The sequence below is a fragment of the Haliotis cracherodii genome, unplaced genomic scaffold, assembly GCF_022045235.1.
Source record: "Haliotis cracherodii isolate W230 unplaced genomic scaffold, xgHalCrac1.p SCAF_15, whole genome shotgun sequence".
In the NCBI taxonomy this organism is placed as follows: Eukaryota; Metazoa; Mollusca; class Gastropoda; order Lepetellida; family Haliotidae; genus Haliotis; species Haliotis cracherodii.
The window spans coordinates 27,651,975-27,666,644 of record NW_027266270.1 but is presented as its reverse complement, the minus strand read 5'-3'; the positions used below and the strand labels follow the sequence as shown (position 1 = coordinate 27,666,644).

Below are 14,670 nucleotides of genomic sequence, written 5' to 3'. Positions count from 1 at the left end.
CCAATACCAGCCCTTATGATCGCTAACACAATGGATGTGTCAGTCAAGGGAAATGGATCGGTGTCTTAAGACATCAATCTACTTTAGAGTCCCAGGCGGAGAGACAAAAGATGACATGGAAATTCACCCAGGGGCAATGTTCGTCACACGATACATTCATCATCCAAAGCCTTTCCAGCAGGTAACCGTTCAAGTATAATAGGCTACAGCAATGTTAAACTCAGGACTAAAAGTGCAGAATTTATGTTATAGGAGGCAAGATGTGATTGTTAAGTGAATAATTACTTTGATTAGAAATATTTGGGAGAATTTCTGTGATTAGATATATACAAATATCTAAAATATGAATATTGTTAATAGCATTTTTAAGCATTTCAATTTTAAATGTAAATGATGTGATTTCTTTTTCTGGAGAGATGTGAGTATTACGCTAACTGATCTTTAAACATCATAGCTTGAACAACCAGTGTGATAATTGAAGAAAGGAGATATATGACATATCTTTTCCCCCTTGCTGTAAACTACATACAACTCTGCTCGTAAATCCGAAATTGAAAAAATGACATATTTGGAACCTCAGAGGATGTCAGATTTAGGGTTTCTTCAAAATTCATCACTGTCAATCCATATAAGGAATGAATGACGAGTTCACTCTATGTACATTCGCCAGTGCGAATCCTAAATATTTCTAACTCAGTTGCAACGCCCTCATTAAGTTAATTTTGACGTTTGTGAGTTATTATCACAGAAACCAGTAAAACCAGAAACTAATTGTTCTACTAGTGTGGAGATTGTGACTGTATCGTGTATTTTTAAAAAACAGAGTGTTAAAATGTCTAAAATATCAGCCAATTAATTTATGTGTGTGCCGAGAAATCCGCGATCGTATAGGTTTCAGGTAGACACGAAACATTGTTTTTCCAGTTACAGTAAACTACGGTTATAACGAACTCAAATGGACCACTAATTTTAGTTCGTTATAACCGTAGTTCGTTATAAGCATATATACAACATCTATACAGCAAATGTCAAGGACCAAAAATTAAGTTCGTAATATCCGTCAGTTCGTTATAAGCGTGTTCGTTATAAACGTATTTTACTGTAATTAGACTATTGACTTTTGACTATTATCATATACTTTGTCGATTTCAACCTAATTAGACCATGACCGTATTTACAAACACTGTTGAATTCTATTTAGGGAGCATCTATTTGATTCCTGTCCACAAGACAGAGCATGAATGTTAGAATACCATTGCCAGAACTGCTAAGAATCCCCAATCTGTAATATTCACAAACGGTTTGGAATTATACAAAGACTATACTTAACTATTTACTGCTAACCAACAGGACATTGTTATTACTATTTTTATAAGCTGTCGATTGACTATGCTTCAGTGTGAAACATATTTGTTAACCAGTAAAACTATGCCTTAAATGATGCCTATACGTGATATCAGTATTAATACTATGTGTTGTAAAACAGTATGATGTGTAGTATGTGTTAGTATGCATGTATTTGTATCTATGTGTAAAATATATGTATTTGAATTAGTGTCTGTGTTTCACGTTTCCACAATCCTTGTGTCTGTAATTAAGTTTAAGCGTTTAACGAAACTCGGTTTAAATGAGTTCTCTCAAATAAATAATAGGTTATTGTGAAGTCTGTATGGTAAATCTCTTTGGCAAATCCTGAATAAGTCGAATTCCAAGCAAATAATTATCACATCATATAGCTTCTAAATCAATTATTAAAAGGTCCAGAGAAAATATGACCCCATTAACCAGCAAGTCTATAGTAAGACTGGTCAGCCCAGTCATCTAAAACGTTGGAATTCACTGTGCAGAGTTAAGTCTCTTGGGTCACAATCCTACGGTCGCAGGTTCGAATTCCAGATTCGCCTTATTAATGTTTCATGGTTTGTCAGCACCATACCGTTCTCGTAGGTTTCCCCAAAGTGTTAAACATCCAAGACCTGCATTACTTCAGGCTTTCCTACCACGTTAAGCTGACACGTCGTGAAGTGGTGTCAATCCCCAGGCACTCTATTAATTTATTTACGACCACTCTTTCACACGAAACATTTTTGGATTGGCTTGAAGATTTACATAACTTTTACTTCCCAAATATGTCAGAATATGTCATACCCAATCACAGCACCTTCATTCTACATGACTCATCTATCTTATCCCTCATCTGACAGAATAATCCCCCTGAATATAAAGGAGTAGCGGTTAGAATACTAAGAATAGGTATATTCTGAGAGTGTGAGGAAGGGGTGGGTTGAAAAAAGAAAAAGATTTATTTTTTTGTAGGCTGGCTGGGGGGGGAGTAGTAGAAAACCCCAGTATGTTTTTAACTCGTGATTGTAAGTAAACTTAATGGCTTTTAATGATCTGACAATCAATATCTTCTTTAGCTGTTAATTTATCATATGCATATGTTTCCATACATCAAACAGGTTAGTAACTTCACCTGGCAATCCAGCACTAGCTGCGAACTGACATAAATACCGTTGTTTTTTAATAATATATATCTAACGCTATCATTTCCAAGTCGCAAGGGCACTACTAACCAGGCGTTGTGGAAGTTATTGACTGGAGGATAGAAACGCTTCCTGTAATGTTGACCATGTGCCTGTCGTTTCATTAATTGATAATTACGGGTCTGATCAGTAATCTGTATTGTTTGCACTTGTGTATGCCAAATTGTATTAGCAGCTTAAACGTTATGTCAACAAAAGGTATTGTATTATTTATTGATTTTGTGGAATCGACAATCCAAATGCCTACTGACGACAAAGAACTTGAACAAAATATATATGTTACCTGGCTGTTGTCTCCTAGCGGCAAGTTCATACCAAGGGAGATAACGCCTTGGCCGTGAAACGCGCGACGGTTGTTATAGTTGTATTTTTAGAAATGGGTTGAGGCGGGGGTGTGGGGGATGGGTTTGAGGTAATTATAAACATGAATTGAAAATGTCTCCCTAATAACTATGCAATGACTAAGTGGTGCGCTTGTTTAGAGGCACATCGATTTTCAAAACACTTCCAACTGATTTATCTGTTTTGCGAGTTTCGCATTCTGTAACTATGCACTGTTTATTGACCAAGACGTTATTTTTGTATTTCCTACAACATACATGTGAATCAATTACATACTTAGAACACACTGTCAATATGTGACTTACATGTGTATATTCAGCAGCTTGACCGGAACATTGTATTTATAATGTAAATAAGAAACCATGTACGTTTGTAACGTAAGCAGATAATTATAATACACTACTGAAAATTGCCAGTGTAGGTCACTTCCTTCTGCTGCTAATGTACCCTGGGATTTATCATCCCGCTGACTTATTATCAAAAATGATAGAGCACTCAAATGGCGGCGTCCTTGGAGTTTTAACAAAGGGTTCATATTCAGCTTATACTTGAAAAACATGTACCGTATTTTCTCGAATATATGCCGGATCTCGTTTAAAAGCCGGGCCTTGATAAAACGCCGGATAGTTCTTATGCACTGACTTCTCCCCCATTATTGTCTATGCGATTAAACGCCGGGGGGAAAGTGTGTCAGAAATAAGTAGACGCAGATGCGTTTAATCGAGGAAATACGGTATATGATTCACAGTTGTTTAGAAGATGCGGATATTGGATTTTGAAAAGAAGGGTGTCGTGCACTCCAGGACCGGGACACGGAATACATGATTGGTTGATCCAAAGCCACCCCTTCATAATCCCATGTACACTTGAATACCATAGACAATGATTGTAAATAGAATATATTGTACCATACCCGAATACAAGACGTGTACTGTAAACATAATACAGCCCTTCCAGCCGGAGAAGTGATTAATATATTGTAGCACTTGTACAGTATATCCCGAAGTTTAGTCAGAAATAGCGCGATCGTGCGTTGTGTTATATAAGTACCTTGTAATGTCTATATGTTTTTTGTGATATATGACGTTTGTGAGTGAGAGACATTTCTGAAAATGCATACTGCATTTTGTTGTTGATGTTTATTGTGAAAATGTCATGTGTTGTTATTGTTATTCTTAAATAAACAATGTGAGTTGTAAAATGTGTGTTTGTTGTTTATCAAGAATATCCATGCATAGCTGCACCACTGGAAAAGTTACATACCACATGTATGTTATATTATGAATTTGTGTAGAGAATATTTCAACTATATTCACGACAGATTATTTTATACACATTGTAACCATCCGGTCAACAGTTCGGTATAAGCTTTTATGACATGTATGTGTATGGGGGCTAGGACATTCAATAACCTTACAATTCGTAATATGATATACCTATAAATAATATTTCCTAATTTCATTACTGAATAGAGTTTATACAATAATAATTGCATAATTCTTTTCAGTAATGACATCAGGAAATTTTGAATAGAATTGCGCCATAACAACAAATAATTAAACATAGCGAGTACACTCAGTGATACGAAGCACCTAAGGACAGAATATATACATATATATATAGGCGACCCCTATTTACTCCTGTGGCCCAGGTCTAAGGGAGCAAAGCAGCCGGTGCAATAACTAACTGGAACATATAGAAATCTTTATAAATGTATATCATCTTTAAGGTTCTGTAGAATGAACTTAGTTTCCATATTTTTTGCTATTTGGGAGAATAGTATATAAGAAAGGTCTGATGAAAGATCCGAGACGCTTGAAAATCCAGAGAGACTAGTTGTTTTCACTCAAAAGTTAGTTATTCTATATAATCCCCTCGTCAAGAATGAGATGCGGATACGTTGGGTTTGAAAATTGATGTCTACCCCCGCTAAAGCCTCTTGTCCAGTCAGAGATCGTCATTTCACCACGGAATGTATGTTTGGTATGAATGTGACGTGCACGTGCATTATGTTAATGTGATATTAACCATGATCTAAATGAATGTGTCTCTGAGCAGTATTTTCTGTTACATCACGGTTTGTCAGCTATTGGAAGAAGGTGATGCAGGCCATTGGCGTTTACCACTTTGGTGAAACCCAAGAACACGTGTATAGTGCTGACAAGCCAACAGAAACATCATAACGGTGAATCCGAGTTCGAACTATCATCGGTTTCTGGCACGCCTAAGGGGAGTAATTCTGCACAGCAACCCGCAGTCCTGTAGACGACTTGCAATTGACTACTTGTGCCCAGCGAATGCGTGGAGCCACCAGTCTGTAGTATGTGAGTTTTGATCCAGGGTACCCGGTGGTCAACAATATTGTTAAATTGTCTGTCACGCGAGTCACACATTTAATTTTATTAATATATTTCTCAGCATGTGAATTATGTATAATAATTACCTTTCAAGACATTTTGCCCTTTAATAAGCTAAGCATGAATTAATTACCCTAAATTCGACTTATTGATATCTACGTTTCACCATTATTTCAAGACATCACAAACTGAATAATTGACATCACAAGTTGGGTTATAAGATATCATAATATGAATTATTGATATAACTTAATTTAGATTTATCATAAATCAATAAAGAAATTATTTATATGATAAAACTGGGTGCAAATAGTAAAACGGCGCCAAATAGCTGGGCTGTTGGGCCCGTCAGCTCAGAAAAGTACCTCAGGTAAAGATTCTCTACACATCACTCGCCCATTTCCGTAACCTGCAAGAAGACGTCCACCTACATTCGTGATCAACTCGTGTTATTCCGGGACAAGCAGGTTACACAAAGAGGCGAGTGGTGACGAATGGTCCACCTATCGATGCAAGTTATATGCGAAAATACGACAAACCAATCAGAATGAGCGTATGACTTCAAGCACTTCGGTCGAAGAATCCCTCAGGAATATTTTTTGATTTTACATTTGTCTTGCATTTAAAAACATACCCAAGATACAGTTAAATGTGTATAATCATACTGTATAATACTGTAAGTCCCGATGTGTTCAATAGCATCTGGAATAGCTATGATATATGGGGGAAATATGTGTGAACCATCAGCGTTCATTACTGTAAAGTGTTGGCTTCTATTGTCCTATTACTAATCACCCATCAGCCCCAGTCATCTGTTGGCCTCCCTTGTTAGTTTCCACATTTTGTTGTCTTATTACTCCTGTTGTCCTTACATGTACATATAAATGCCCTCTGCCTCATGGCGGCATTCATTCACCTGATGAAGAAGTAAGCATATACTCCGAAACGTTGTGTTAAGCCATAATAAAGAAGTTGACATCCATAAATTCTCTTCCTTATATATATCACGTCTAAATGCCATTCAAAGACTTGATTACGCTACGAGTTAACAATTCGTTTAGCTATGCCCTTTTGCACTTAGACGGAACCCAGTCGTATATCAATGGCCACGAGAGGGGCGCGTGTCGCCATTCGGCTTGTCCCGGAATAACACGAATTGGTCACGAATCATTCGCGGGATATTCACACCGTAGTTACTTCCCTTTGATCAGTTCATTAATAGGAGTCGGTTATTAAATTTAAGTATCAAATGTGATTGTTACCGTTTCTTCAGCATCTGATTCTTATTTTTTGTGTAAAATTTCAGCCAGTCCCAATTTCCTTTCGATTTTGAATCACGAATAAGACGTCTGAATATTTACTGAAACGCTTTGAAAAAGCATAGTGGATTTTCACTCTTAATAAGTAACAAGTGACTGAAAGATAATGTCCAGGTATGACAAAGTGAATGAGGATTCAAAGTCATTATTGCAATGTTGCATGCCTTCAGACCTCACCCAGTACCCAGTATGTGTGTGTGTGTGTGTGTGTGTGTGTGTGTGTGTGTGTGTGTGTGTGTGTGTGTGTTGTAGTTGTTGTTGTCGTTGTTTTGTGTTGTTGTTATTATTTTCTTGTTTTTTTCGGGGAGGTTGTCGTTTTTTTTATTGTTGTTTTGTTTTGGTTTGTTGTTTTTTTGGGTTTTTTGGGGGAGTGTGTGGGGTTTTCTTGGGGGGGGGTGGGGGGGTGACAACTTGAGATAAACTATTATTCAAACACTTCATTATATGTCATTAAAACTAATGAAATCAACGGAAAATCTTTATATGCGGTAGACACATTAATCTTCAATAAAATTACAAATTAGAATTACCTAGTTAAGTTAACATGTACTTTTCCTTGAGAATTCATTTGGGGGTAATTATCAGGCCAATATTGTTAAGCGAATAGTTTTTTACATTCAAATTTATAAATGGAAGCGTCCGGTACATGAAATCATGAATTAGACATGTCATTTGAGTAGACATGTTAAGTGACAGTTGTAAATGTATTTAAAGGGAGTATTTGTAATAATAATAATAATAATAATAATAATAATAATAATAATAATAATAATAATTCAGCAGATTTACAAAGACTTTTGGTTTTAAATGACTTGAATCAAACTTTATGCCAGCTGTCGCGAGCCCATTCCCCTACAACTGTCCACCCTGCACCTGTTCACCCTGCCACCTACACCTGTTCACCCTGCCACCTACACCTGTTCACCCTGCCACCTACACCTGTTCACCCTGCACCCTACAACTGTCCACCCTGCATCCCACACCTGTCCACCCTGCATCCTACACCTGTCTACCCTGCACCCTACACCTGTCCACCCTGCACCCTACAACTGTCCACCCTGCATCCTACACCTGTCCACCCTGCACCCTACAACTGTCCACCCTGCACCCTACAACTGTCCACCCTGCACCCTACAACTGTCCACCCTGCATCCTACACCTGTCCACCCTGCACCCTACAACTGTCCACCCTGCATCCTACAACTGTCCACCCTGCATCCTACAACTGTCCACCCTGCACCCTACAACTGTCCACCCTGCATCCTACAACTGTCCACCCTGCACCCTACAACTGTCCACCCTGCATCCCACACCTGTCCACCCTGCATCCTACACCTGTCTACCCTGCACCCTACACCTGTCCACCCTGCACCCTACAACTGTCCACCCTGCATCCTACACCTGTCCACCCTGCACCCTACACCTGTCCACCCTGCACCCTACAACTGTCCACCCTGCATCCTACACCTGTCCACCCTGCACGCTACAACTGTCCACCCTGCACCCTACAACTGTCCACCCTGCATCCTACACCTGTCCACCCTGCACCCTACAACTGTCCACCCTGCACCCTACAACTGTCCACCCTGCACCCTACAAATGTCCACCCTGCACCCTACACCTGTCCACCCTGCACCCTACAACTGTCCACCCTGCACCTTACACCTGTCCACCCTGCACCCTACAACTGTCCACCCTGCACCTGTTCTCCCTGCCCTCTACACCAGTTCATCCTGTACCCTACGCCAGTCCACCCTGCCTCCTTCATCGTTCACCTTGTCTCATACACCTGTCCACCCTGCCCCCTACATCATCCACACTGCCTTCTACACCTGTCCACGCTCCCTCCTACTCCTGTTAACTCCCTGCATGAACCTACATGGACGTGACTGTGTTCAATCATTTCTGTTCCTTGTATGTCTGTATTTCAGTTGTTGAGTCTGCTGTCGCTCTCGCTATCAAGGCATCTCTCACCTCGGAGCTGGACGACACACTCTAAACATCCATGTGATAACAATACAAACTCTAAACATCCGGGTAGTGACAATACAAACTCTAAACATCCAGATGATAACAATACAAACTCTAAACATCCATGTAATACTTTTTTACATTACACAGTCTAAACATCCAGGTAATGACAATACACAGTCTAAACATCCAGGTAATGACAATACACAGTCTAAACATCCAGCTAATGACAATACATCGTCTAAACATCCAGGTGATCATAATACACACTCTAAACATCCAGCAAATGACAATACACAAACATCCAGCTAATGACAATACGCAGTCTAAACATACAGGTGAGGACAATACACAGTCTAAACATCCAGGCAATGACAATACACAGCCTGAACATCCAGGCAATGACAATACACATTCTAAACATCCAGGTAATGACAATACACAGTCTAAACATCCAGGCAATGACAATACACAGTCTGAACATCCAGGTAATGACAATACACATTCTAAACATCCAGGTAATGACAATACACAGTCTAAAAATCCAGGCAATGACAATACACATTCTAAACATCCAGGTAATGACAATACACAGTAAAAAAATCCAGGCAATGACAATAAGTCGTAACATCAAGTTAATGACAAAAAACACTCTAAACATCCAGGTGACACCAATACAAACTCTAAACATCCAGCTAATGACAATACACAGCCTGAACATCCAGGCAATGACAATTCACAGTCTAAACATCCAGGCAATGACAATACACAGCCTGAACATCCAGGCAATGACAATACACATTCTAAACATCCAGGTAATGACAATACACACTCTCAACATCCAGGTAATGATAATACACAGTCTAAACATCCAGGTAATGACAATACACACTCTCAACATCCAGGTAATGACAATACACAGTCTGAACATCCAGGTTATGACAATACACAGTCTGAACATCCAGGCAATGACAATACACACTCTAAACATCCAGGTAATGACAATACACAGTCTAAACATCCAGGTAATGACAATCCACAGTCTAAACAACCAGGCAGGGAGAATACAAACTCTAAACATCCAGCTGATGACAATACGCAGTCTAAACATCCAGCTAATGACAATACGCAGTCTAAACATCCAGGTAATGACAATACACAGTCTAAACATCCAGGCAATGACAATACACAGTCTTAACATCCAGGTAATGACAGCCCACAGTCCACTGAAGCAATGTACATCAGTGTATTAACACTATTTAATCAGCTTCTACTATAGTCATCAATTATGTATGAATACTTTGAATATATATCTACAGGCTTATAAAATCTCAATATTTGTGCTTGTGTAGAAACCCGTGTAAGTTAGTGATTGTGTGATTGCTATATTCAGAATATGAAGTGTAAGTATCAGTTTCATTTTATATTGCACAAACAGATCTAAATGATATCAAATTTTTTTTTAAATTGAAAGTTCATCCAGTGTTTGTCTTAAATGTAGATTGATGGTTAGTCAGTTGCACTCTGTATAATCTTGCGGATGCTGGCACAATTCAAAGATGCAACAATTCATGGTGTTTACTGGGCTACTCATGTCGGGTGCGGTTTGTTGGGCGTTCGTTGTAAACCTCCCCACTGAAGACAATCCTGGACTGGAACAATGGCCACATCTGAATTTGTGCCAAAGGTTCGAATCGATCCGTTTGGACCATGCTCTTATATTCTCTCAAAATACATTTCTTTGCATTGTCAACATGATCTCAGAAACCACAATTGCAAGGAAGCTGAAATCTTACAGGCTTGTTCCACCAACTTTGTCGCAGTGGGACTCAATACTTTTTCAATGTTAATCGACAAACTGACCCCGAAAACCAAACCTATGATTTCGCATGTGACAGTAATTATGCTTGACCTCTAAAGCAAATCACCCTGACAACTACAGTTTGTTTAATCATATACTGAACAGACATTTTAGGGATCATGAATATTTTGGGGAGATGTTTTTGTAAGAGGACTGACTAAACACACAATTTCATAAAACATGTACTCCCAAATATTCATGATACCTAACTTCTTTTGTTCGGTATATAAAGGAGTGTTATGGATGCAATAAATCAATCCGATAAACTTGGTATCACTGTGAGATAAATATGCAAATGAGGTCGTCTATCAGCAATTGATTTTAATTTTAACTCTTGACATAGATGCGTTGCCATCTTGCTAAATATGTCAGCATAATGTTCCCTCAAAGTTAATCTAGGTTTCCCAATGTGTGAGTGCTTATGTACACAAACCTGACTTAAAAATCATTTCCTATATGGAGTGGTTCACTCAAGATTCAGTCTCCCTACGCTTGTTCTAAAGTTACAAGTTAGGGGATGACCATGGTTACCACAAGCCTCAGTCACGCATGGACCTAGCATGACGTGTAACTGTGACGCTGGGATGGTTGGGTGGGTGTTTTTCGTGTGAGATAGGATGAGTATTATAAATATACAATGTATTGTAAAATTTGCAAATTTTTAAAACTTATCCTATCTCACACTATGCATTTATCCAGTTGAAAGGTGAGGCGCAGATACCCAAGCCTATTTATTAACCGTGAGACGTACCCGTGGAAGCTGATCCTAGATTACCGATCCAATCAACAATCATCACATCAACTGACGAGAGAGTGCACTGGTTGCTTCTAAAAATCCCATTGTGCTTCTTGAACGAACTATGAGATCGGATAACTCACGTGTTGCGTGTTTTCGCACAGTACACCGTTTTGAAAAACGGTCGGGCATCTCAGAACAAGGGCGAACCCGTTCAACCACGACTTTTAACCTCCACCGGATTCTAACGAGAACCACAGGTCCTAGGTTCATCTCCAGCTCCAGCAGTGACGTTCTTCAAACTTCCCCACTGTGTCTACGAGAGGCGGAGGATCCCAGTCGTGCCGAACCATAAGCGAATCGTTGCTTGGAGGCGTCGGCACAACATACTGCGTCTGCCTGCAAGGAGCAACTCCTGAGATCATGCCTCCTCGTTTCTTCCTCCGAAAGTCCTGTTGAAACAAAAAGCCTCCTTTAAGTTCGACAGTAATGAAACAAATTGTGCCGTCCTTCTACGAGATTTGATCTCTTGGAGCTGTTGTCGTTGAGAGTTTAAGGACATCCACAGATACATGAAGTTGAGTGTTTTTAGCGTCCCTTCTAGCTACTTCCTGATTGTTATCAGCAAACAATGTGTTGGATGACCAGGGTTGCTGGAACAAATAAACCTTATCGAGCACGTCATGGCCGTCGAAACCACATCGATCCTCGTGGTAAATGTTTCATAAATTTTCCCGAAGATCCCCCCGTCTCTCGGAGAAGTGACAATCCCGATTGCCACACGTAAGCCGATCCTCCTGGTAAGGGCTCGTCGAACACAGAGGGGTGCGTCGTTCCTGGAAGACTCTGGAAGGTTCGTCGAAACTCGTACCTGACGACGGTAGTGACAGATCGCAGTAACAGATCATTTGAATCCTAAGGGCTATCCTCTCAATCCTCAGATCAGTGACCCGTGAAGATCCGGGGTAGAATAGGTCTTCTGCAACCCATGCTGTAAGAGGTGACTATGCTTGTCGTAAGAGGCGACTAACGGGATCGGGTTGTCAGGCTCGCTGGCTTGGTTCATGCATGTCATCGTATCCCAATTGCGTGGATCGATGCTCATGTTATCAACCACTGGATTGTCTTGTCCAGACTTAATTTTTACAGACCACCGTCATATAGCTGGAATATTGCTGAGTGTGGTGTTAACCACAAACAAACAAATTAGATTAGTCTCTTAAAGAGCGTGAATGTGAGCCCGGGTTCGACGATTGCCTGTGACGATCCTATTCGACGTTATTCCGATCGGAAACTGAGGACGTAATCGTAGCCGGTGTCTTCACTCTAAAGACTACGGAATGAGCTGTTACTGACAGATGAATATGTTGAGATATATCAGACAAAAGGAAAGAACAAGAAGCTTCGTTCAGGGAAGGTAAGGTATTGTTCGACGAAGGAACCTTCGAAGGTTTTGAACGAGGGGCCTTCAATGTATGTCTCTTGGCTTTCTTAGCGTCAAAAGATCCCTGTTTCTCAGATTTGATTTTGAACATCTATCGTCTGCTTCCGTCTATAGAGAGTAAAATCTTCACCATTTCACCCTCTACATTTTTCACATCTATCGGCATAAAAATATATTCCCCGGCAATAAATACATCTAACATGGGGATTGAAAAACGTTAGCTTGCATTTATCACAAACTTTTCTCTTTTGTCCGACCATAAGCATAACCAATAAACTGTGTGACAAAGGTATATTCCCTTCAATGAAAACACATCTCCACTCAGAGGCGATAAGAAAAAGAACAAGTATTTGTCACAGAGTGACGAAATATCCCCCGCCTGTACACCATAGTACCAAATATGAAGACAATCCAGCGATTAGTTCTTGAGATATTGTGGCAACACCGTTTTCCAACTCCAAAAACAGATTTGCCTGCTGTGACCTTGAAAATGGGGTCAAGGTCACCAAATCTGACAGGTGTATGCGGTGTCTGTATATACACTATAGTTCCAAATATGAAGACAATCCAGCGATTAGTTCTTGAGATATCGCGGCAACACTGTTTTCTAACTCCAAAAGCAGATTTGCCTGCTGTGACCTTGAAAATGGGATCAAGGTGACCAAAACCGACTGGTGTCTGCGGAGTCTGTATATACACCATAGTTCCAAATATGAAGACAATCCAGTGTTTAGTTCTTGAGATATCGCGGCAACACCGTTTTCCAACTCTAAAAGCAGATTTGTCTGCTGTGACCTTGAAAATGGGATCAAGGTCACCAAAACCGACTGGTGTCTGCGGAGTCTGTATATTTGATCTCTTGGAGATTTGATCTCTTGGAGCTGTTGTCGTTGAGAGTTTAAGGACATCCACAGATACATGAAGTTGAGTGTTTTTAGCGTCCCTTCTAGCTACTTCCTGATTGTTATCAGCAAACAATGTGTTGGATGACCAGGGTTGCTGGAACAAATAAACCTTATCGAGCACGTCATGGCCGTCGAAACCACATCGATCCTCGTGGTAAATGTTTCATAAATTTTCCCGAAGATCCCCCCGTCTCTCGGAGAAGTGACAATCCCGATTGCCACACGTAAGCCGATCCTCCTGGTAAGGGCTCGTCGAACACAGAGGGGTGCGTCGATCCTGGAAGACTCTGGAAGGTTCGTCGAAACTCGTACCTGACGACGGTAGTGACAGATCGCAGTAACAGATCATTTGAATCCTAAGGGCTATCCTCTCAATCCTCAGATCAGTGACCCGTGAAGATCCGGGGTAGAATAGGTCTTCTGCAACCCATGCTGTAAGAGGTGACTACGCTTGTCGTAAGAGGCGACTAACGGGATCGGGTTGTCAGGCTCGCTGGCTTGGTTCATGCATGTCATCGTATCCCAATTGCGTGGATCGATGCTCATGTTATCAACCACTGGATTGTCTTGTCCAGACTTAATTTTTACAGACCACCGTCATATAGCTGGAATATTGCTGAGTGTGGTGTTAACCACAAACAAACAAATTAGATTAGTCTCTTAAAGAGCGTGAATGTGAGCCCGGGTTCGACGATTGCCTGTGACGATCCTATTCGACGTTATTCCGATCGGAAACTGAGGACGTAATCGTAGCCGGTGTCTTCACTCTAAAGACTACGGAATGAGCTGTTACTGACAGATGAATATGTTGAGATATATCAGACAAAAGGAAAGAACAAGAAGCTTCGTTCAGGGAAGGTAAGGTATTGTTCGACGAAGGAACCTTCGAAGGTTTTGAACGAGGGGCCTTCAATGTATGTCTCTTGGCTTTCTTAGCGTCAAAAGATCCCTGTTTCTCAGATTTGATTTTGAACATCTATCGTCTGCTTCCGTCTATAGAGAGTAAAATCTTCACCATTTCACCCTCTACATTTTTCACATCTATCGGCATAAAAATATATTCCCCGGCAATAAATACATCTAACATGGGGATTGAAAAACGTTAGCTTGCATTTATCACAAACTTTTCTCTTTTGTCCGACCATAAGCATAACCAATAAACTGTGTGACAAAGGTATATTCCCTTCAA

The 14,670-nt window shown here is 40.2% G+C and overlaps 1 protein-coding gene across 1 annotated transcript; it reads left to right on the top strand.

The window, feature by feature from the left end:
• The first annotated feature begins 7,390 nt into the window (after positions 1 to 7,390).
• LOC139461625 (uncharacterized) lies at positions 7,391 to 8,425 on the top strand. Its single transcript, XM_071243093.1, has one exon. The coding sequence runs from the start codon at positions 7,391 to 7,393 to the stop codon at positions 8,423 to 8,425; it is 1,035 nt and encodes a 344-aa protein (XP_071099194.1).
• The last annotated feature ends 6,245 nt before the right edge of the window (positions 8,426 to 14,670 follow it).